The sequence below is a fragment of the Urocampus carinirostris genome, chromosome 2 (assembly GCF_059441175.1).
Source record: "Urocampus carinirostris isolate Australia breed hairy pipefish chromosome 2, RoL_Ucar_1.0, whole genome shotgun sequence".
NCBI lineage: Eukaryota > Metazoa > Chordata > Actinopteri > Syngnathiformes > Syngnathidae > Urocampus > Urocampus carinirostris.
Window position 1 is genome coordinate 62268327 of NC_142350.1, and position 24562 is coordinate 62292888.

A 24562-nucleotide genomic window follows, 5' to 3' on the forward strand; every position below is an offset into this window, starting at 1 on the left:
TCTCTCTTGTTTTTGTTTCCAACATGTCCTTTTCATTGCGTTTTAATATATTCGTAGTGAAACAGATATATCGGTAAATATCAGGCACTCAATGTCAGTGTGCGATATCAATATTTGAATCAATCTACTCGCCTCGGGCACTTTTATCAAATTTCCGTTGACAAATTGTCAGCACATCCCGAATACTTCAAGCTAACCTGTCGTCATTGAAATCGTCACCTGACGACCTGTCTTGTCCATCCAATCAGAGTTGAACTCATGGTTATATATAAATGCATCACAGTTTAGTATGCACGGTACACGGATGCACACAATAGGACCTTACAGAGTCATCAACACAGCCCAGAATCTCATCGGGTGCTATTTACCCGGTCTGGAGGACATTTTCGGCTTTCGCCACAGTAGAAATGAAATGATCTCCATTTATATAGCGCTTTTCAAGTCAAGACTTCCCAAAGCCCTTTACATTTCCCAGTACCGGCCGTGCAGCCATGTAAGGCGCTAACCTGCATATTGGGGGTATTAGGGGTTCAGTGTCTTACCCAAGGACACTTCGACATGTAACACGGAGGAGCCGGGATTCGAACTGCGATCTCTTGATCCCAAGACGAGCTTATCAGGGTGGGGGAGATAATGAACAATCCTAAGACTTGGTGCCCTCTGGTAGGTGCCACAGGTCCCTTAAAACAAGGACTAATAGGCTCAGAGGCAGTCTACCCCCAGAGCGAATGTACATCATATGCATAAAAAAATGAGTAATCACATCTTATGAATAGACTTATTATGGAATTTTGTTTCTGCTGAATGTTATTGCACTATTGTCATTGAACTATTGTTAAAATTCACCAACAATTTAGGCCATTCTCCAAGCAATACCTTGTAAATATGTTTTCCTTATGTTTCACTTCCTGGATAACGTTGTTATCAATGACAATAAAAGACAATTCCATTTCAATTCTCGTTGAAAACAATGAAGTCAACGTTGTAGTATTTGACAGTAAGGATAATTCTGTATTATTCTGTTGTCAATATTTCAAACTTCTCATTATTACTAATAAAATAATAGTAAAAGCCAAAACAAATTCGCCTATACAGATATTGTGTGCTTAAAATAAGAACACCTGAAACGAATCACCCCACTCAAAATTAATTATAATCTTACCTTGAATAGATGAATGAAAACTTTATCTCAAAGATTTAAGGAATAAATTACATGTATGCATGAGAAGTTTAGAACTTATTTCATGTTATTTGTCTTACCTTGGGGCATTTTTATCCCAACTTTTTAACTCGGTTCTGCCAGTCTACACCAGTCGGCGCAAGACCCTAGCAACACAAAAACCAGGCTGACCGCACCCTTGTAATCTAATTGGTCCAAAGTTTGTACAATCCCGCCCCCTTGACCTTAACGGCTCCACCCTCCTTACTACTCCGGTGCAACCACTCTTGAATCCCAAACCACCTTCTGTCACATCCTCACGCCTTTACTTTTTTTGGGTATATTTTTAGCCGAATTAAGGACTCGTATTTGGCTAAAAATGAAGATTTTTAAAATAACAGCAATAAATCCTCTTTTTAGAGGCGCGAAATTCAACAACACTCAGTGACTCTCCCAGTCACCTTGCACAGAATGGCGCACGTTTACTAGTTAGCTGTCAAGTTGAAGAGTCTTCTCACCTGTTTTTTGTTTTTGTTTGTTTGTTTGTTTTATATACTTCCCAATTGCTAAGTAAACGTGATGGGCTCTCTCATTGGGGACAGACCTGCTTGGAAATCTGCATTTTTACTTTTAAATATCATCTCAGCCGTCGTGGGCAAAAGACACGCAGTTTATTGGAACTCCACCAACACCAGGTAACTCAAACTATTTGATTTTGATAATGCCTTTAAGGGGTAAATATCCGTCATATCTTCTCTGGCTGGTCTCAGCTTGCACTGTTGCTCAACTACCTACATGATAAATCAATAAATGAGTCATTAGAAGGAATTCCTGCCATGCAGCGCACCTCTGACTCACCCCTTACTTTTACCTGTGCAGCTGCCCTTATTTTTAACCTCGCTAAATAGTGTAAAATGCACTTTCTTTCTCAACATTGTGCATAAAATAGTAGAGGGGGTGCAATTCCAAACTTCGCTCACCTGCTGAGCCAGGTGCTCCTCGCAAAGGTAATTGAAGGGTGCAAGTGGAAGAGCTGCAGGCTGAAATAGGGGTGCTATTTCGAAATAGCACTGAGCTTTCATTGCATATGTTAACTAGGCAAAGGTATAGTTTTTATTGCATGCAAATAAGTTCTCATTTGTGGTGTGTAACCTTGGTTTTGTCTAAATTCTTAATAAAGGTTGGGGGAAGAAAGAACAGCATGTTTTTTTTTATTCTTTCTTCAGCAAGTTCAAAGACAAAACTACTATTAGAAATCCAATTGTCTATGATATATATTGTTGATTATGTATTGGTAACAATATAATGAACATTGTTTACAACAAGATTAGATATGGCACTCTAGGAGGAATTCGTAATAAAGACAGAAAAGAGGAATATGAGATGATTGTCAAGATAAATGGGCAAAAATATTTACAAGGTAGTGCTTGGAGAGCATTCTCATGATGTTGCAGTGAAAAAAAGTGCATCGTATCAATAGTGCAATAACATCATGCAGCAACAAAAATTCAAAATCTTGATAAAACAGATAAAAATACCCTTTTTCTTTACATAGAGTATACATCTTTCTTGTGAGCTTGTTTAGTGTGGGGATGGCCCAGGGGAAGAAAATGTATCCGACTCTATTAGTCCTTGTTTAAAGGGACCTGAAGCCGCTACCAAAGGGTAGCAGGTCAAAGAGGTGGTGGCCAGGGTCAGAGGAGTGTATACACATCTTCTTTTCATTAGGGTAAACTGCTAAGTGAAGGGTGAGCACTCTGGATTAGTCGCAGGTTCTGAGGATTGTTTTGACTGCGTGACCATAGTTCACGAATGTATGTTGTTTTTTTTCTTGAGCAAGAACTGTAGCTTTTCCAACGGGAAAGAAATTCTAAAATGCTTCGAGTGCATTTGAGAAACTCTTCAGACATTCGTGCAAAGTAAGGAACAGTCTGTTAGAGCATGGACGTTTGGGTTACTTCTAAACAGAACCAGATCCCAATGTGCTATCTTGGATAAGGGTGTGCACAGTACCATATCTGTTTGTTTTGCAATTAAGTTGTGCATTTGAAGTCAGATTCAAGGTAGAAAAAGCTTTGACATATTTCATTTTGGTGGCACTCTGCTGTGGCTGTAGAAAAAAAGGAAAATCAAAGAAGCCAGACTGGATGTTGTAGGGATCTGGAATTCTGTGCTTCTATAGTAGTTGATTGTAGAGTAATTGTGACCCCCTAGAAGCCACGTGATTCTGACATGAATGGGGGGCAGTTTTTGGCAGACAGTCTGGCAGTGCCACACAATTACTGTACCATCATCGCCAACAATCCCCCATGTTGCTCGGGCCTCATTCCCAGTAGCTCTCCTGCCCTGCCGGAGTTAAAAGCGGGGTTCGCCATCTCCTCTTCACTCTTCATTACCGTCCTATTTACAACCCCCCGCCCATCTTCACCCGCCTCCAATACGCCATTTTCATCCTTCACAGCTCCCTCCTGGCCACTGATGGATGTATGAGCTGTGATTAGTTGAACTTCAATCATTTTTCCCATATCCTATTTTCAATAAACTGCCAGCCAAGCCTGGGTTCTTCTGGGGCCCGCTGAAAAAATGTCTGGGTCTGTCTCATCTTGAGTGTCAGGGAACTACAGAGGGGACACAAGGCTAGTAACCAACCCTACTGGTGCTTATATCTCCAAGACTTCGATTACATTTTGAAGTGGAGGTCCAGTCACACTTTTTTTTTTATTAATATCTTATTGTTCTGAATAATACGGGATTTGTCTGCTTATATCCATCTAATGAGGTGTTGTTTTTGACTTGTAATGCTATTTGCTATCTTTTGAAAATGACATCACGGGGCAATGTCGGTCTAGTTGTATCCTCCTCGAAGGTTGCCCATATCAAAGCGTCCTTGAGCAAGGCGTTGGTTTGTGGTCTGTCAGTCCTCAGAGGGAGGACAAGAAGTGTTTGAGCACCTTGAAGGATGAGTTGTGCTATGCTTTGCACGATTCAATATATTTACAGAACAACCTTGTGCTAATGTAAAATAAGATAAAATGAAACGACAGCTCTTTTCTAACCAGGAAAATAATCATATTTGAATAGTTTGAAATGGAACAATTGCGTTGTTTTTTTCACAAAACATAAAGCTTTATTATTTTACATCATAATTTTTAAAACTGCATATAAATGATTTACTGTAATATGATCGTTTTTTTCTTTCCATAATATTGCATTTATTGAATATGAATTGGAAAGTAAAGTCCACACTGTTAAATCTTCCAGGTCAGCTAAAACGTGCTCTGGTCTCAGGAAAAAGCCATTTAAAATCTTGCATAGTGATTGGTTGATACATGCACAACTGTTATTATCATTATTATTTAGATTATTGTTTTATTTATTTATTTTTAATTATTTTTTATACAAAACATGTGGCAAAAGGGCTGCCCCTCGATATTCAATGAAAGCAAATAGATTTTGTTGTATAACAAAAGTTTTACAAAAATAGTACGGTATGTTTTAAAGTACTGAGAGCTTTTAACCATAGTATTGATTCTTATTTTACTGCAAGCTTATTGCAGTACTTTTAAAAGCTTTTTGTGTTTGACCAAAATTGTTTTGATTAGTCTTATTTTTTAGAAGTTTATGTGGTACATTTTAAAAATGTGTTCAATGTATAGCGTTTGAATTTAATTTGACCACTTTCATCCTAAGGAAAAAATAATAATTTTGGTAATAATTCACTGTCATTATTTCAGGCTTGTTTAGTCAACAATCGACTTGAAAATAAACATCACATGATGTGTTTGGAGCCCACCACTGCATTCCTTCATTAGCATAATTCTTAAGCTTCCCACTGGCATCATTCCATGTTTATTTTCTCTTATTTATTCATTAGGAAGGTTTGATTTCAAGTGTTAAGTTGGGTTGAAGTTGGAGTTCATGAAAGGTAATGAGTTTGCCACCGGGTACTTTAAATGCAGTATGCATTCTATAAAGTATATTAGGTAAGCCTTGAAGCAACAATTAAAAAAAGATGCTTTACACACTTAATATAGAAGCGGTATTGTAGCACACAAGCCACTGCAGTCTCTTTAAACCCGTGATGGAAGACTTGGGCCGTCACCTTTCAGTCACTGTCTGGATTTATGCTTTTAATGAAGCACAGGCAGCTGAGCACAGACGTTTTAAAAGTGACGTGCGTCGAGAGCGCCCCTCCAGATCGAAAAATTGGAGCTCAGTAACTGTGAGACTCCGCGTCGACCCTTTTCCTTTTTTTTACGATTTAATGAACGAAGTTTACGAGCGTTGTCGGTTTTACGGCCGACTTTTCTCTCACGCTGATTGTTCCTTTATTAGAAGAGAGATTATTTTCTGACTTCCTGGAGCAGTTAAAGGTTAGTGTAATATTATAACCAAAGTGGTACGGAAGTCGTACGTAGCAGTTGTTGGTTCAAACAAGGTGATGAACAAATTTGTTTTCCCCTAGACTTACCCCCGTCTTCCAATCCCCTTATGCCCGGGTCCTGGTCGTAAAGCTCCGGATCAGCAGCAACCTAATTGGAGACAAAAGTGTTTTATCATTTCTTCCGAGGGATCCCGCACAGCCCGACACCTCATTTTCACCCTCCCTCGTCCCCGCTCCTGACAACAAACTAGGTCCCGATCCGCCGCCCAGTGAAGGAGGCCGCTCCTGTTTCTTTATTGAAAGTGCACCTCATTAGCCTTTCAGTGTCTAATTTAATGTGGAAATGCATGCATCATTTGCCTTCCTGTGTGAGTGAGCCACTTTAAATACCAAACTAAATCACATCCCGCACGCAGGAGTAGACTCTCTCGGCAATTATCAGGGGAAACGGTCGACCTTTTCCATGTAGATGTATATACATTAAGTACACCTGCTATTCAGTAATGATTGATGGACACTGTCAGAGATTCATTTAGCAATGTTTATTTGGTTTGCGTGGTTCAATATCATCTGAAATCCAAAGCGAGAGATATGAATGCCATGACTTTGTAATTGGAATTTCAAAGCTGCAATGTTATACTCGTGAAATTTGAGTCACACTAAAGAGTTTTAGATATTTTAGCTCTTTTATATAATAACACGAGACGGACTACATATTAGGAAATGTTATATGCCCTTGGGGATTGCTCATAGTCAAGTTTAACAGTTTCATACACAGTGCTAAAAAATCCCATATTCTTTAACCAAATCGGTTTAAAGCTTCCCTACATTAGTAGCTAGATAGCTTGTCTCACTCTTGGTGGGCTGTATACAATTAAAGTAGCGGCGCTAACAGTAAATGTACATTTGTTTGTCTTTTACACTGATTAAATTCGTAGGTTTTAAAGAAATCAAGTTGCAAGTGGCATTGTTTTTATATAAATGAAATTATCCTTGGAGCCCACTTGGGCCCCATGTTGGCGACCCTTAAGGACTTTTGCATCATGTTAAAGAAGATAAAATGTCTTATACACCCGTGTTATATATTTTTTTGAAAAAAAAAAGAAAAAAAAAAAGGATTCAAACATGCATTTTCTCTCGTTAATAATTTGACCTACTGTTCACAAGCAAACTAGAGTTTTTGTTCATTATCTCCCCCACCCTGATAAGAACCCAATGTCCTATTGAAAGAAGCATGTTGCTGCTCATAGCTATGTCGGCGTTGTGATTTTTAGATACTGGGAAGATGTTTTATGATTGTACCAAACATTCCAAATACTTAAGCATTTGTTTTATCATCGTTATTGAGTTGACAATGTTATACAAGGTTAAACTTTATATTTAGACTCCCCCCTCAATTTCAGCAAAGAAGAAATCCCATCAAAGGTCTAGGTCATTGGCTATATTAAAAGTGGAAAAAGTTTCACAATGATTTATCCTTGCCGCCTTTTTTAATATCACAAAAACCTGGCATTTCATATTCACTGTACATATTTCTTCACCCAAGGGGTCTGCCTGCTCGCTCCTCCTCTCAGCCGTGTGTGTGCATGCAAATGAGTCTTTTTCTGCTATTGCATCACAGGCTGTGCAAGTGTAAATCTCTGTATTCCCCTGGTAAATGATTAACAGAAACCGGATGAACTATATTAAAGGTACCTACAGTGAGGTAATTATCACTTTGCTCCCGAGCATATCATCCACACACAAACCTACACAGACACAACCGGTCTCTGTCTCTCGTCTTGCATGTCATGTAGCTGCATTAACGCTAGCGTCCCCGTCTTATATGCCGAGCTCTGTCCTCGAGATGCGTTTTAGGCAGCCCATGGTGAGGCTTATCTGTCTTTTGGTTAGAAGTGCTTTGTGTGTTTGCGGTGGGCGCACTCAATGTGTTATCTTCTCTGACACACCGTGGGTGGCTTTGGGGAAAACAAAAACGACATGTGATTGTAGTGGTTGTGTTGCATTGTCTTCTGCAAATTGAGGCCACCTCTGCATGTGACCCACTGGACTGGAGATGAGAGTGTGATTGCAGTTTGGAATGAAGGGAAATTGTTGTTGTTGGTTTTTATGGCTTTGCTCTGACAATCGGGTTTGTTCGATGACTGGTAAGGCCAGATTTTGAAGCAGGGTTGGACACATACTTTGCTTTGTGTCAGGAGTGTGCTTTTCCATAACTTGGGTTGACCCAACTTGCGTTTTTTTGTTTTGTGTTTTTTAACATAAATAAATAAACATACTCCCAAAAGTAATTCTTTTGTTAAGAACAACACCCTAAATCTAGTTGTTTACGAGACTACTCTAAAATCATGGTAAGTTTTGGAACAAATTTGAAAAAAATAAGTTGATTTAGTTCAGATACTTGTGTAGTTTTGTTTAAAAAAAAAACACCGAAATTGGCTCCTTTTATTCATAGCAAGGCCAAAAATACGGAAATTATTTCTGAAAGCAAAAAAGATTGACCAGAATAGTGTTACAAATGAGTGATTACGTTGAATCCCAATCCAAACATCAGCCTTGGTGTTCAAAAAACACACAAACACATAAGAAACCCCTAAAAAAGTAATCGTTTCAAAAGAAAATATCCAATTGGGTTAAAAATGAATAAAATAGATAATTTTATAAAATCCTTTCCGAAAATAAGTTGGTTAAGTTGGTTTCATACAACCCCCCCAAAAAAACTGTGGCTCTTTGGTTTGGATATATTCAAACCATTTGGTCATTTTGAAAAAACAACAACCCAGACCACAGCTCTATAAAGGCTAAGAGAGGAGCATCATTTCCAATAACAACAGGAACATCTCAAAAAAGTAAGCTTTCGGGTTTAAAACCACATTTACTTTGACCCAAGTTGATTTATTGTGAATGATGAATAAAATAGGGTAATCATAGTTGTACACGACTGCAATATGCAGGAAAACGGGAGAAGAATACAAACCTAAGCTACTAAGTGAAAGCCCTACTGCTAAAAAAGTGGCCATGTCTTTGCAAAGATGATATCTGGGCACCCCAGTGTATAAGCTGGCACTAATCGTTGGCCTCGGCAGAGGTCCTGTGCTCAACTGAGTTGCTATGTCGGTCTTTAGACTTGTTGTCAAAGGATCTGTGTAGTGATACTGGATTTGAGGGTGAAATAAATACAAACCTTCCCTCCTTGCCAATGTTGTACACATGATCCAAGATCAACCAACTGTTGTGCCAGCCGTTCACCTCCATAGGTTTCTTCTTTTAGCTTGTTAAGATGTGACTAAAGAATTAATCGAATAGTCTTGGCGATCTGTTGATGCGGTGGCCTTCAAATTGCGCTATGTCATCTTGTACCGCTTCTTTGCCCTCTCCTCCCTCTACTCAAGAAAATTATTTGGTATTCATATTGCATTCAGCACATATTTGAGTCAGGCAAAGCAGAAAAGGAGACTTGTTCGTGGGGTTTAAAAGGCGAAGGTTATTGTTGTAAAAGTGCATTGCTGAAAGGAATACCTTGTAGCTTATTTTGAGTACTGTATTAGATGTTTTGCAGGGGTGCAGTAGTCTGGCAAATAAACATTTATAGTACCTGTGACACTTAAAATAATACTCACAAATGACTCATTAATCTGTTTTTTTTAACTTGTCTCTAACCATTTTTAGGTTTTTAACTAACGTGTGATGTAAGTTACAAGATATCAAGCTATAGACAGTATTTTGTATGGTTTGGCACCATTTAAGACCAAATCGCAAGGGAGTGGTTATACAAGGTACAGTGGAACCTCGGTTTTCGCACGCCTCTCAGTTCGAACAAATCAGTTCTCGACCAAAAATTTCGAGAAATTCTTGCTTCGCTTTTCGTTCAAAAAATCGGAGTTCGAACGCCGGTACGCTAGGGGCGATGCTGAGCGGCGTACGGGTGTAGATTGCCCCCACCCCTCATGAAGAACTGTTGTCACGGCAACGCGCACTCCTTTTTTGTTTTCGTTTTTCAAAAGCGGTGAAGGGAGTGTTTTAACCCCTAATTATGCCTCGGAAGAAGCTTGGTGCAAGCAGCAAAGTTGCTACAGGTGAAAAAAGAGGAGTAGTGCGTACAACTATTGCATTTAAGAAAGAAATAATAGCAAAATATGAAGATGGTGTGCGAGTTTCCCTTCTTTCAGGAATACAGCGTGGCTTCTGCCGACCGGTAAGAAATCCTATTCATAATTCTTTTCTTTATCCTTTAACCGCTCACCACTTGTTGTGGAGACCCGGGTGCTAAATGACGTGTAAACGACCTGATTTTTTTATTTTTACACGTTCATGTTAGCGTAATCTTTCGTACGGAAGATTACGCTAACGCGAACGTACGATTAGCCTGGGTTAGCTTTACGTTAAATATTTAAGATAAACATCCAGGGTGTTGGAACGGATTAAAACAATTTTACATTACTCTTAATGGGAAAAAACGGCTTCGGAGATCGTAAAAATCGGTTTTCGTACAAAGAAATGGAACGGATTATGGTCGAGAACCGAGGTTCCACTGTAGTTGTGCACTCAAATGTCTTTTTTTTTTTTTTTTCTAAACAAAATTGGAAGAATGGGTTGCATATAGAGTAACCATGAATTTGATTGATTGAGAGTACCAAAATCAAATTCGAACTAACACAGACTGAATTTGCTATGGCTAATGGCTAAGTACAGTTGTGACTGCAGATAAGACTTATTTTATTAGAAATGATAAAATCCTAACTTTAAGGAAATATGATGAACATATTGTACTTTCTTGATTATCCATCATTATTTTTGAAAATTTTTCCACATTAAATCCACTTGTATCGGTACTTCATATCAATGACTACTCCAGTTGAGTTGTACTAGTATGAGTCTGTAAAAAATGACATCACACAGCAATTGTCAAGACTACAACTAAACCAAAGTATATAATCCACAGAAGAAGGAGAAAATCTAAAAGGAGGAGCTGAATTCAAAAAAATTAACAAAAACAAAAGAACATATGTAAAAGATGAGTGACTGAGGGAGTTGTTTGGAAGGCACAAGGGAATAGATCCATTAATTTTCTGTCAGCTGTCAGATTCGTATGACATTGAGTAAATATCAGCAAAGGTCTATTTAATATGTCACACAATTAAAAAAAAAATCAGCTAAGCATGACATTACAAAGGTGGAATTCATTAAACTTGGCGTGGGTTGGCACCTTCCATAGTTCTTTGGCACAAAATGGCCGCTGTGCTGTTTGTGTGCAACGGGGCGTGCAAAAGAGGAGGTTGTGGTAAAGGTCCCCGTTTGTGAGAATTCATTTATTTTACGCCGGATGCGTATTCTTTTCCGACGGACACAAGCGCAATTAGGGTTTGGCGCTAGAATTTGTAAACATAATCAAGTCCGGTTTAGATCTAACCATGCACTCTGTGTTGAGGCCGTTGTGGGTGTGCGCGCTCTGAAATTCTTTTTTTACTCCGTCACGCTCGCGCTTCGTTTGCCGGGCTCGGAGGTTCTGTCGTGCACAAGCCCAGGACTTTCCGAGACTGATATTAAATTAGTATCAACTGGGATTGGCGCAGAAATTGCTGCTGGAACCAATATGATTTCAACCTGCACGGAGATTGTTTGGTACCTATTACGTAGCAGATTGTATTGGAACTTTAACGTTGGTGTCCTTTTATTTTTTTCATACGCGGCAAATATTGCCAGGAAAAGCTTGACCAGGTGAACTAAAGAATAGGTTGCTACCATTTAAATCTATTTTTATTAACCTCTTCTGTGCCAAAACATTATTTTCAGTAAAAATATCCATTCCCGGCACCAGTCTCATGTTTAAAGCTTAAATGTTGACTAAATCAACAGTTTAAAGTTTTTGGGGAACAAGTATTAGCTTTATTCTCCTTGACAACAACATAGTGAACATTTCAACAATTTGCATGTAGGCAATACGGGTTATTAATTTTGGTGAATCATTTTGTTGTAAATTAGGACTTGACTACATTTTTTACATGTTTTCCAAATTTTTTCATTGTTATTCTTTTTTTTCGGTGCAATCTTAAAGGTGCTGCGCAGAATTTGGAATGTTTGTACTTGCTGATGCCATCTCATGGCTTATGTCATCATTGCAACCTCTGTCAATCTCTTTATTGTTGCGTACGCAACTACATGCAGTGCATAGACGCACTCAAATAAACTCTATTTGTCATCTTTTTGGAGGCTGGTGTTAGGACTGTAACAGGCCTTTCACTGTTCCCATGCTACACTAATGAAAAACGTCACTCTACAACCCAACCGAACCCCCTTCCTCTTTAAACCTGTTGGGCATTGTTAATACATATAAGAGAAAATATGGTACCTTCAACTGTTTAACTCATTCAGTGCCATAACCTATGAATGCTTTTTCAGAAGAATTGTCCCCTAAAAATAAGTATTTTTAGTTTTATATTTTAAAATAAAGTATTTTAAAAGCTTCTGCGTTGCTGACCAGAAAGTACAAAAACTCTGGGAATGATTTCAGTATTATAAATCACAAGTAGAGAGCAGGAATGGCCTTGATCAGATCTTTTGTCACTAAGGGGTTTAGTTATTGACGGCTATTGAGTTTTTTGAAGGTTTAAATAAATTTACATCGCAAAAATAGCTTTACACAGCCTACTTTTCATTATGTCAAAGCGATGTTTCTGCAGTGTTGTTTTACTAAACACTATAATCACATCTCTGCAGGAATGTGTGGGGTGTACTTAATTTTGTGACATACTGTAGTTTCAAAGCAAAACTTTCTTTAGGTCTTCGAAAAGGAGTCAAACTGACCGGCACCTGCACTTCCCATCCCGTGTGACATTGAATGAGTTTTAGACACTTCAAACGAAACACCACACCTTTTAAAAAACCTAATCTAACTGAATAATATATTTGATATATTTCCTTGTACAACCTCATGAGCAGATATTTAGAAGATAAAAAGAAAAAAATAGTAATCTGCTGCCGTCTACTGTTTTGGATGAATGTTAGTAACTTGGCTGATCACTGGAAGAAAGTATAGATACTGAACAACAGCATCCTTTTTTGGCAAAGGTACAATTTAGGATATTTGCAGCGGCACAATCGACAGGGTGTCCCGCACATTGGTTAAAAAACACTGATTTATATCACAAGACGAGTCATACAACTGATGTGATATAATCAAACCTGGGTCGAGTGATCGTATCAGGAGATAATTAGCAAAATGTTATCTCCTTAGAGTAGTGCCACTGGTATACCTGGTTCCCTGCACGTTTGGGCCCCGCCAGCCAGCAAAAACATCTGAGAACCGGTCAACACGTTAATGGAAAGACATTGGGGAAAGAGTCAACACATTTGGTGTCCCCAAACGGCTCCAGAGGGCCCCTGGGGGGTGGAGGGGTGCTTGGGGATGAGGTGAGAGCGAAAGAGGGAAGAAAGGATGTCAGCTACCATTATTATCACTGTCAGAAACGGGTGTGGGGAGCAGATCCCCCCCCCCCCCCCCCAACGTTCATCTTGTCCCACTCTACTTTTGCAACACGCACACAATGCTAGGCCAAAGGTGTGGCATTGAGATGATGCACTTAGCCAATGCTACTATTGTCTTGCCTTCGCACACTTGCACACGTTTACAATGGAGGGCGGTCAGATCAGGTCAGGGTGTATGTGACACGACTTAGTATTTGTATGACGATGTTTTTCTGGAAGAGTTAGCTGCGTAAGATCGCGTAACACCTTTGTTTTTTATATTGGGTGTAGCGGCATGTGGCATTCAGTGATCAGTTCACAATAATTAGTGACCAAGTTTTAAACAGTAGTTAGGACTCCTAAATCCCAATTAAAAAAACATTCCTTGGGTATAAAATAGCATTATGACAAGATTTTTTTGGGGTGTTGATGTTGCCTGAAATTATGTTCCATTCCTGTTATTACTGGCCAAGATTGAGGCAGATCTTCACAGGAAGTACATGGATAAAATCAATTACAAATATTAGCAGAAAATAAAACTAGATGACTTGCATATCATGCAAAATGCGCCATTCATGTAATGTCAATAAAATCATCACTTAAATCCTTGTTTAGGAAAAAAAAATGTTTACTCCAAGGAGGATCTGATAAAGTATGTACAGCTGGGGTCTCCAACATGGTGCCCTTCTAAAACCACCTGAGGTGCCTGCGGACTGGTTGGGTAAATATATTATGGGTCATTGTGATTATTATTTTTTTATTTTTTTTAGGATATTCTCATTTCTAACTGGCATGTTTGGTGGTTGACTGGACCTATTTAATTTTCTATTACAATCTGGTAATAACATAGTAACATAGTGGTTATGCATGGAAATGTATTATCTAATATTTTTACATACTGTACTTAATCAGATATATTTTTTAATGTTTTTTTTCTTTTGAATATCCAGTGTTTTAAATTGAATGATTATCAGTGTTTTTGTTGTTGTTGTTGGGGGTTTGTTATTGACATTGATCCTTATTTTTATTCATATATTTGTTTTTTATGTTTTATCGCCTTGTTATAAGCAAATTTTTGATTTATTGTGTGCAATGAATAAACTAAGGAAGATGCTCACGAACATATCTAGTAATTGGATTTTTAAAAAAATAAATAAATTAGAATCCGCAATGAGTTTCAAAATCCAGTTGCATGTATACTAAAATAAGCCATTTATCAGCCATATTTATTGTGTCATTAATTCAAAATGAAATTCCTGAATGTTGCGCTTACATTTTCAAGTTGGCTTTTCAATGCAGCTTTTGTATTTGAATGATAAATTCAGTTCAATTCGAACACACATATTTACCCTTAGTGAAGTTCCATCCGTCTCAAAACTATAAGAAACTTTCTCCATTTTCACAGTGAGGGAAGGATTGTGTTTTTTTTGAATGTCTGCATAATGTTAGAAAGCACCTTTTCGGTGTATTTCTTGGCGTTTATTCGAGGAGGTTCTATCTAAAGCGAGAACATGCTTGTTGTTGGAGCAAACGTCGCTGTTTGTAATTGACAGTGTTTGGTGCGCCGGTGGTATTTTTTAAAAGGGAAATGGCCTCGTCCCCAACGCAGCATCCAAAGAACTCATGAATCTCATTTCTCTTCTATTCAACTGGAAATGGACTCCTTGCGCGACCGCTCGCTTCCAAACGTACAAAAGCAGAACCAGTGTGTGCCGCTCTAAAAATACATTCAGTGACAAAGAACACAATTCTCACTTCGCAAGATCCCTGATGATGCTCTGTTTTGGTTCTCGATTCTGTGCAGTTACTGTTTTTGCTCCTTGGAGTGGATTGCCAGTGGCTAGAAACATAAATAAATCAAAACATACATACATACATACGCACGCATAGTGAGCCGTCTGTGTTTTAATCTTGTAATTTTGGGTCATCATGGTTCATTACTTAAAGAAGCAGCCAGTCAGTCATCTTTAATCCCAAATTAATCGCATAATCCCACTCCGGCGCAACACGAGGCTGGTGTCTGCACAGCTCCCCTGAACCCACACCGCTTCCTTATTCGGTGACACCCCCTAACCCGCCTAGCCCCCATTCCGTCCCTCATTTGTGGAAGCGTATCGCACTTTCCTAGATGCTCAGGGGCAGAGACTGGTTTCCATCTTGAGCGACAGAATGTAGTATTTGACCTCAAAATATGAGCTCCAACATCATTTCTGCAGGTACGCCGGCTCGTAATGAGGCGGCCGGCATACCTGTTGTTTCCATGGTGACACCAAATCACCTATTTTACAGATCCCGCCAGTCAGGACCTTTTATGTTAGCCAGCTGAGACCACATTTTGCCGCACAAATGCAATATTTCACCATCATTTCAAAGCTGTTATGGTGTTAGTTAGCCTTTGCCCAGGCTCTATTCCGTTTCTGACCATCCATACCGTGCTTTGCAGTTTGGTTTTGATTGAAAGCAAACAGGCATTTTCTCTGAATAATTTGCTTTGGTCTACAAATACAGATTTGTTTTTTACGAACCCACATTTTCATTATGGTATTATGATTAAAAACAAATATTTTGGAAAACAGATGGGTACATTTCTCAATCATTCTGGTTTTTTTCCTGTAAACTATACTAGTTTCCTTTAATGTATTGACTTTGATACTGATACAAAAACTGTATTGTGAATAATAAGATGTAGCATAAATAGAACAAAAATCTGTCCATAACCATGACTGCTTTGATTGAACGAAAAGGAGCAAGTGGCTTATGTAGTGGTGTCGCATGTTACAGCAGGGGTGGGCAAACTACAGCCCGTGGGCCACAGGCTATTTCATCTGGCCCGCCAAAAAATGTAAAATTCTAATGATATATAAAATGGTTGTTTTAGCAATGAGAATTAGATGTCTTTTTGAAATGGTAACGACAATATGAGAAAAATGCATATGCCTACATTATCTTTAATTCATGTGTTGCCAAGGTATCAAGATTTCAGACAGAATTGGAAGATTAAAACAATAAATCTAATCAATCTTTTTCCCCCACTTCTGCCAAATTTTTTTAACTCAATCAAAAAGTTTGCAAATCCCTGCTTTGGAGTATTATGGAGTGCTACATGCTAATCGTACTAGATTAATTACACACTAAAATAGGTTTTCACTTGCACCAATTTGTATACTGTTGCAAAGCAATATATATCGTTTGTATTGTAAGATTTTACTAGTCATAAAGTTTGTACTGGAATACCATAGAGAACTTAATAGTAATAGTTGTATGGCAAGTCCATATTTGTGTTTCATTTATTTATCTAATTGCGTACAACACGGACGCGTGTATAACCCGCACCTCCAATTTAGAAATCAGTATAAATTTTGTTTCACTTTTTCTCAGCTCAAACCAATCATTGTAAACGACCAGGGTTGTTGATTATGTGTGGCCATGATAAAATCCTTTATTGACGAAGCAAATTGAAAACAATACTCTACCAACATGAAGTGATCAATTTGAATGCCTTTTCGAATGTCGCCTACAAAACTTGTGGTCTAGAGCAGTGTTTTTCGACCTTTTTTGAGCCAGGGCACGTTTTTTTCATTGAAAAAACTTTGCGGCACACCTCTAACCAAAAATGTTATAAAATGACAATGAACAGTATGTTTAATTACAATACAATTTATAATACCCTCAGTTTTTACAGCCCAGACACTTGACAATGACATATTTGCAGAAAATGATTCATAAAGGTTTTATCAAATTTTAAAAAGTGACATTGGATAATTTCTCACGGCACACCTGACAATCTCTCACGGCACACTAGTGTGTTGTGGCACAGTGTTTGAAAATCACTGGTCTAGAGGTTAGGAATAAGAGCTCTCACTGCCGCAACCTGGGTTTGATTCCTGTTGCATCCAATGTTTCACGATTATGGTCAGCGATATATTTCGACTGATCAATCATTGCACAAATGACACACGAATAAATTGGGTGTATAAATTTTATTATATTTGTCATATAGATTTTACTCACATCACATATCACACAGAACTTTATAATAATGAAGTTATAGAGCACAAATATATGATCATATTTATTCAATACTTCCATGTTTTATTTATTGTATCAAAATAATTGTCAATTTTTTTTCTTTTAATTCTATTTTACTATTATTAAAATATATCAGGGCAGCACGGCAGCGCAGTGGTTAAGGCGTGTGCGGCACAGTTCTGAGGTCATGAGATCAAACCTCCTGTGTGGAGTTTGCATGTTCTCCGGTTACCTCCCACATTCCAAAAAACATGTATGTTAGGTTAATTGGCCGGTCCAAATTGTCCCTAGGTGTGAATGAGCGAGCGAATTGTCAGTCCCTGTGTGCCCTGCGACTGGCTGGCAACCAGTTCAGGGTGTCCACTGCCCGAGGATGGCTGGGAAGGGCTCCAGCACCCCCGCGACCCTAGTGATGATGAGCGGTGCAGATGATAGATGGATGGATTAATATACATCATTGGTGAATTTCTCAACTTTATTTTAATGATTTTTTGCAAAAAAGAAAAATATTGTAAGATATGATAATGTATAAATAAAAAGAAATAGATTAAAAAATCTGTTTTAAAAAAAAAAAAAAAATATATATATATATATATATATATATATATATATATATATATATATATATTACCATTTGTTTTAAACCATCCCATTTGTGACCAACAAACTTTATCTGTGACTGCAAAGCGTTACTTATCGTGTAGGGTCGTCGAGGAAAGCGATGAGGGCGCGGTGGGCAGATGTGCGTGACTAGAACAGGACAAAGCAGAGTGCCTCAAGGGGCCGATCCGGGCGACCTTCCGCACCCGGACCACGCGCTCCACTATGACGGCTAAGAGTTGTGACGGAGAAAGATGGAAACCTAGAAAAGAGCGTGCAGCGGCTGCAAGGGGGGGGATGCGGGGGGCTGAAGGGCCGGTTTGGGCCCTTGGGATTCCAGAGCAGTGACCGTGAAAGTGCTTAAATAAACACTGAGACTGAGGAGTAGGGGGCTGGGGGGAAGGGGGGTTAAAAGTGGAAGATGCAATGGAGAAAAGCGAGAGGGGAAAGTAACGCCCCTGAAAGGGAAAGGTGAGGGCACACTTTGTAGTACTGTAGTAATAAATTCATGTTTGCAGTGCAGTGAAGTCCAGTAGTAGCCTTACTCACAGGACTTCTTGCTTGCAGCCTGGTCTCACTCTCTACTCAAGGTCAGTTTCAAGATGTGATCAATGATTGACAGGTGAACAGTCCTCGGTGTGATCTAATTTGAGCAGGAAGTCGGTCAGGTAGATTTCAGCTACCCTGCTATACGGTCTGTGTAGAGAAAATGGAGTGATGGTTTAAAGGTATTCCCAAATTCTTAAACGTGCATAATGTAATAAAATAGTACATTGATTTTGCATAAAATCTATATATATTGCGTTAATATTTTCCAATTCATTTTTGAGATGATGCATTTTGAAGACGGCATGTCCTGTCTTCGTCACCCTGTGTCATCATCGGAGGAACACCAGCATGCATGCAAGCCAGTCGCCATATTGTTTTACGTGCTAATAAGTCGAAGAGGTTACGAGCATTTTCAGCGAAGTTTTGGTAGTTTTTGTGGGTAGGTGTTGTGTTGCAGGTGGATCCAATAATGGTTCAACAAAGCGTGAGCAACCTAAAGGAAGCTAACTGGCAAAAAACAAACAAACGGAGAGCCACCATGTGGTACTAACTAGAACCAATCAACGAAAGACTGCCCCAGCGGGAAAACATCCATCCATTATCTCCACCGCTTATCCTCAGTAGGGTCGCGGGGAACGGGAAAACAACCGATTTTAAAACACTTTGTGGGCTAATCAGGAACCAACAATGAAGCGTCAAAAATGTCGGCATTAAATGCGAACCCAGCTGGGAATAAACCAGTGGACACGACAAAACCAAAGCTAACGCCAGGCTAGCTGGTTAAACAATACACGGCACGCAGCCAACAAGAGCCAAACAGGAAAGCCCTCAGCAGCCTCGCCACTAACGAAGAGCGAGCTGTAAAAAAACTGCGACACATGCGGCAAAAAACACAAACAACAGGCCGCAATGCCCTACCTCCAGGCAGAGATAAGGAGTATGCAATCACTGTCCACTACAATCAATGTCTGTTTTGTAGCTGGCCTACATGTTGTGTTAATGGCCTTCACTATTTTGAAAGAGTGCGTTCTTTTAATGATGTCTTAGCTGTACAAGAAACGAGCACAATGCTTCAACTTTGAGACCCCATTTCTCGAGTGCCTCGGCGTGTGGAATATTGAGCAACAAGTTTGCATAATTGTGGGGAAGAACACTACATGTTCTGTGTCTAATAGAAAAACAAACTCTGTTTGGGAATACCTTTAATTGTCAATACATCATTGGGCAATGATTGCGTGAATAGCAGCACTGCTGAGTGGTCAGGATGCAGGAAGGAATTTAAGGAATGCTGCCCAACGGTCCTTCGCTAGATAAGCAGGTTACTTATGCCACTATACAAGCTTCAGTTACAAGCAAAACAATCAAGCCTGTTCATTGCTCCTCGAAGTTTACAGTCAGACTCAATTTCATGTGCTGTATATAAAACGGCATGGCTTTGCCCCATAACAGTCCATCATAAACATGCAAATTGATTTCAAAATGATGAAGTTCAGAATCACTTTCTCTTTGGGGATTCCAAACTTTATGACCTATTGGGCTTGCGACGTTTTTAACTCTTCAAAATCCAGATTCGTTTGCTATTTTGTCCCCAGCATCATGGTGTTTTAGGCAAGTTGGATTCTTGTGTTCCATTACTTTCTATTCTGAATATAAATTGAAAAGCTGTTCGTCTGAATATCCACGTTACTGTCCTTTTTATTCTGACAACAGTTTGGAATTCTGTTGTCGCTTTTAAACGGATGAGTTTTAAATGACTGTCACCACTAGGTGCATATAATTAGCTTAGTTACTCGAGTATCTTGCCAAATGTGGTTCAGGGCAAGTCAAGAGAACTGGAAAGTGTTGATGATTTCATTTATTGACTCATGTGCCTACAGGCAGTGTTCCCTCTAAGCTGCGTGCGTGCGCAATTGCGCACTGCTCGCACATTCCTAGCGCACAAGAAAATCTAGCCAGCGCACAAAAATGAGGGCTCATTTTTACTAATTAAGAAGCGACTTAAGTCAAAGTTACAGTGCATGAAGGTAAAAATACACGGGTTCCCCTGACGTTGTGTCCTAAATGCGGTATTTTCAAGTCGAGTTGAAGTAGAACGAAGTTGAGTAAAGTCGGTAGAGAACTGGCTTCTTCGGCTCGGCTCACTAAAAAGAACCGGCTCTTTCGGGTCCTAAATGGCTCTTCAGGTTGTTTTTGCTTCTTTCATCCCAACATGACCAAATATTATGTAAAATTATGCACAGCATGACTTAAAGGAAGGGGGTAATAGAACAAAAAAGGAAAAAAAAATACCAAAATGAAAAAGTAGTGAAAAGCTGAGAAAAAAAACAAAAGGAAGAGAAAAAAGAAGGAAAAATTTAGAAAAAAAGCCAGAAAAAAAGAAAGAAATGTAGGAAAAAAGTAAATAGAGAACAAAAAGAAAAAAGTAACAAAAAAGTAGAAAAAAAACACGGAAAAAAGAAGAAAAAGTTTGTGTTGCATTCAAATAATTTCCAATGATATCAAGTGAATCTTGTTGCCAACATTGTACTTCCACCAAAAATGTGATTAAGTACAGTTCTGTATCTTACAACCGACTAAATAAGCCCCTAAAAATGTTAATATTATGTGACAAAATATATCAGGAAATAAAAAGAAATGGATATCGTGTGAAAGAATTGTAAGAACAAACAACGCTTGCAATGGTACACGAGTCAATTCATTCGAAAGAGAAAAATAATTTTGCATTGCCGGAAACCTTTTAAACTTGATGTCAAGTTTTGGACATGTTTCATAATTAATTATCTTGCCACACTTGGGATTATGGTTGCTCACTGTTGTTTCAAGCATTGCTCACCGACTTTGTGTGAACGCTCAGACCTGTGGAAAATTACAGGGAACATTGGCTACAGGCCTCTCTACCTTCCATTTTTTCCTTGCCTGAGTCAAAACAATTCATGGAGATTGCCTCTATTGGGGCAAATTTCTGTCACATGTTTGGACTCGTCATTTCACAACTAACTACTAACTAACGAACAAAATAATCTGTTCATTTTATTAGAATTGTTTTCATGCCATCCTCTATAGATCCTTGACAAAGTGTCGGTTAATACTAAAATAGTGCCCCGACGCAGCACTCTCATGCCAACGTCAAGTTTTCCCCAAGCTGATGGATGTGTCGCACAGCTGGAGTGCAGTGATGCTTCTACATAGATGATGTGGAATTTGTGGAATTTGAGGCCACGTCGCGTGAAAACATGTTTGGGTATTTTCCTGCCGTTTTGCACTCTTTCAAGTCGACCGAGCCACACTTGCACAACATGGATTTCCTAACGAGACGAATCACTCGTGAAATGATAACAAAATGTATTTCTTATTTTTCATTTGTATTTTGCCCTTTTTACAACCCTCATATTTTAGGGCCTCACCCATTATGTGACCGCAAAGAAAGGAAGGTGATGGGAAGGATGTGTTGGTTTTTATGTTTCCTGCTTTGACCTTCCAGTGCTGCAGATAAAAACAAAAATGCGGCATAAGAATGTTAAAGAATGTCTGTTATCAGACGCGTGACCTACTTAGAGGAATTTTCAAAGACGAGTCAGATGGATCAGCCGTTTGCCGACTTTGCATTAGCTGCTGCTTTTTCACCCGAATGTGTGGATGGCTATATTGATGATGCTAATATTTTCTCTACGCGCTTAAGTAAGAAGTGAGTCGGTTGATACACTGGTCAAAGTTTGCATTTTTTTATCAGAAAAATAAACATGTAAATTGACAATATCTGTGTATTGTTTGTTAATTCAACATCCGTTGCAGCCCCTTCTCAAGGTTTCTTTGTTTTTCTCATGTTGAGGTTTTGAGTTTTTCCTTGCCCTCATGTAGGTCTTAGATCAGGGGATGGTGTCATAATAGCCTGTGGTTTGCAATAATCTGTGGTCTGTGCAGCCCTTTGAGACTCTTTGTGATCAAGGGCGTCACAAATAAACATGACTTAATAAAGACAAGTCCCTGAACTGAAACGTTCAAAAATGACACAGAATCACAGCAACTAAGTTCATTTTAAATTGGAACTATTAATGTATTTTCTGGGCAGCACGGCGCGTGTGCAGGCACAGTTCTAAGGTCTTGGGAACCTCCTGTGTGGGTTCAAATCCAGCTACCGGACTTACTGTGCGGAGTTTGTATGTTCTCCTCGTGTTTGCCTGGGTTTCCTCCGGGCACTCCGGTTTCCTCCCACATTCCAAAGACATGCATTTCAGGTGGATTGGCCGGTCCAAATTGTCCCTAGTTGTGAATGAGCGAGCGGGTTGTCTGTCCCTGTGTGCCCTGCGATTGGCTGGCAACCAGTTCAGGGTGTCCCCTGCCCACTGCCCGATGATTGCTGGGATGGGCTCCAGCACCTTTGCGACCCTACTGAGGACAAGCGGTGCAGTTAATGAGATGAGATAAGATGAATGTATTTTCTTTGGACATAACACAACCACTACGGACAATTATGTCAATTTTAGCGGAACTGCGGATGCAAAACTCAACGAAATGAAGACGAAAATGCAAAAGGGAAACGTAAAAGGGACAGTGTGCATTATTTGACCACTAGATGTCGCTGTATTGTGTAGTACAAACAAATGAACGAATACAATAAGAATACAAACTACGGAGACTCAAAGTGACTGAAATGCACAGGTTTACTTACTGTTTTGAGGGTTTTGGGTACTCGTAGCAGCAAGATGGCAGACGGATATTAATTCCCTTTAAATGAGGGTCATGTTATGTAAAAAAAAAAAAGTCCTTGGCCTACAAGTATTATTTAAAATACACATTCATATTTATGTAGTTAACCTATTCTAGCTTATTATTTAAATACATATTATTTTTCTCAACGAATGAATGTGGGGATTTTTTTAGCACTTGAAGGCGCTATATATTACACAATACAAATGTTAAGAATGTTTGCCAATTTTAATTCATTTTTTAGAATTAAATTAAGAAGGAAAAGTAGTCATTCATTAACTGGGTATCGCTTTATTTGAAAATTGAATGGGCTTTATGAGAGATATGGCTGACCCTGAATTTGTATGTACCTTTTGTTTTTGTTTGTGTTTGAAATGAAGACTATTTGACATATTTCTCGACTTTAGAATACCTTATTTATTACCAAAAGACTTTCATTTAAATGGACGTGCGCCTGTTCCTGGCCCTTTACAATAAAGATTCATTCATATTAGTGAAGAGAAACAACTATGAAGTTGTTTACAAAAAACATATGTTTGAATTTAACTTTTATTGAATGCTTATATTTTCCTTTTTATTGAAAGTAAATGGCGACTCCACATTTTTGCTTAGTCTTTTTGACGACTTATAAATTGCATTGGCCCTGAAAAAAATATATACTTTAGGTTTTTATCTAGTTCATAAATGCATGAAATTATTTTATATTATGTATTATTACTGTGCCATCAAATTGTATGAATCTTCCCAAGTTCTTAGCAAATAACTAAGTACACAGTTCAGGAAAGAACAGAAATCGAGCAACGCCTAATTTTTTTATTGACAATGTTGATTGTTCCTCGGTTATTTATGGACACTTGCATTAACACTAGGTCCCTTTTTAATGGATAGCGTTGTCTAAGAACCACTTCCGACTTACAAATGGTGCTTTTAAATACTTGTACGAAAACCAAATCAGAAAATTCCCTATCCATTCTTTCAGTGTTTGACAGCTCTTTTATTATGTTTTTTATTAATGCTGGGATGTTTGGATGCGTTCTAAGGGATGGGCACCTGTATGATGCAGCAGGGGTAAACCAGTGAAAGCTGTCTGGCCCAGGGGCTGTCGGAACAGAAGAGTGTGAGTGACATGGCCGCCTTGTGTCCCGTTTCATCTGGAGGGACGAAAGCATGACCAACTTAGGTGCAGAGGTGCCTAACTTGTTTGGTTGTTTGGGCATTTGGGTTGGTCCAAAACTTTTCGTGTGTTTTTACTATTTTTTTCCCTTTTTATTTTCTTTGTTATTGTATGTGTTTGTCTTGCTTTCGGTCATCCCTCTTGAGGAATATGACCAAGGTAGATAGATATAGACTAATGCTAATATTGATAACTGATTTTAGGAAATGGCTCGTTAGACCTCCAATAAAATTGTTTTTAATATTATCATCAATCACCTGTTCTACAAGTAAAAAGGGTCAAATCTTCATTTTTTTTGTGTCTCTGGAACAGAAAATTCTACGACTGAACTACATTTTAACGCTTGAGACTCGTCAGGAAAAGGAATCCATAATTAGTTCTTCTTTCTCCATTTAAATGTGATAAATCTCTTATTTCCATGATGCCTGTAGGGTCAGAGCTGGGCAGTTACCACGGTTTATATTATATTTATAATTGGCGTAGATAAGTAATAATG

At 38.7% G+C, this 24562-nt stretch overlaps 1 protein-coding gene across 2 annotated transcripts in view; it reads left to right on the forward strand.

Moving 5' to 3' along the window:
• Positions 1-1437: 1437 nt before the first annotated feature.
• efna4 (ephrin A4) overlaps positions 1438-24562 on the forward strand; it is an 83945-nt gene continuing 60820 nt past the window's right edge. For both annotated transcript variants that reach the window (XM_088327434.1, XM_088327435.1), the window contains exon 1: positions 1438-1854. In XM_088327434.1, the coding sequence (XP_088183560.1) occupies positions 1739-1854 (116 nt within the window). In that variant the 5' untranslated portion in view covers positions 1438-1738. The remainder of the gene's footprint in view (positions 1855-24562) is intronic.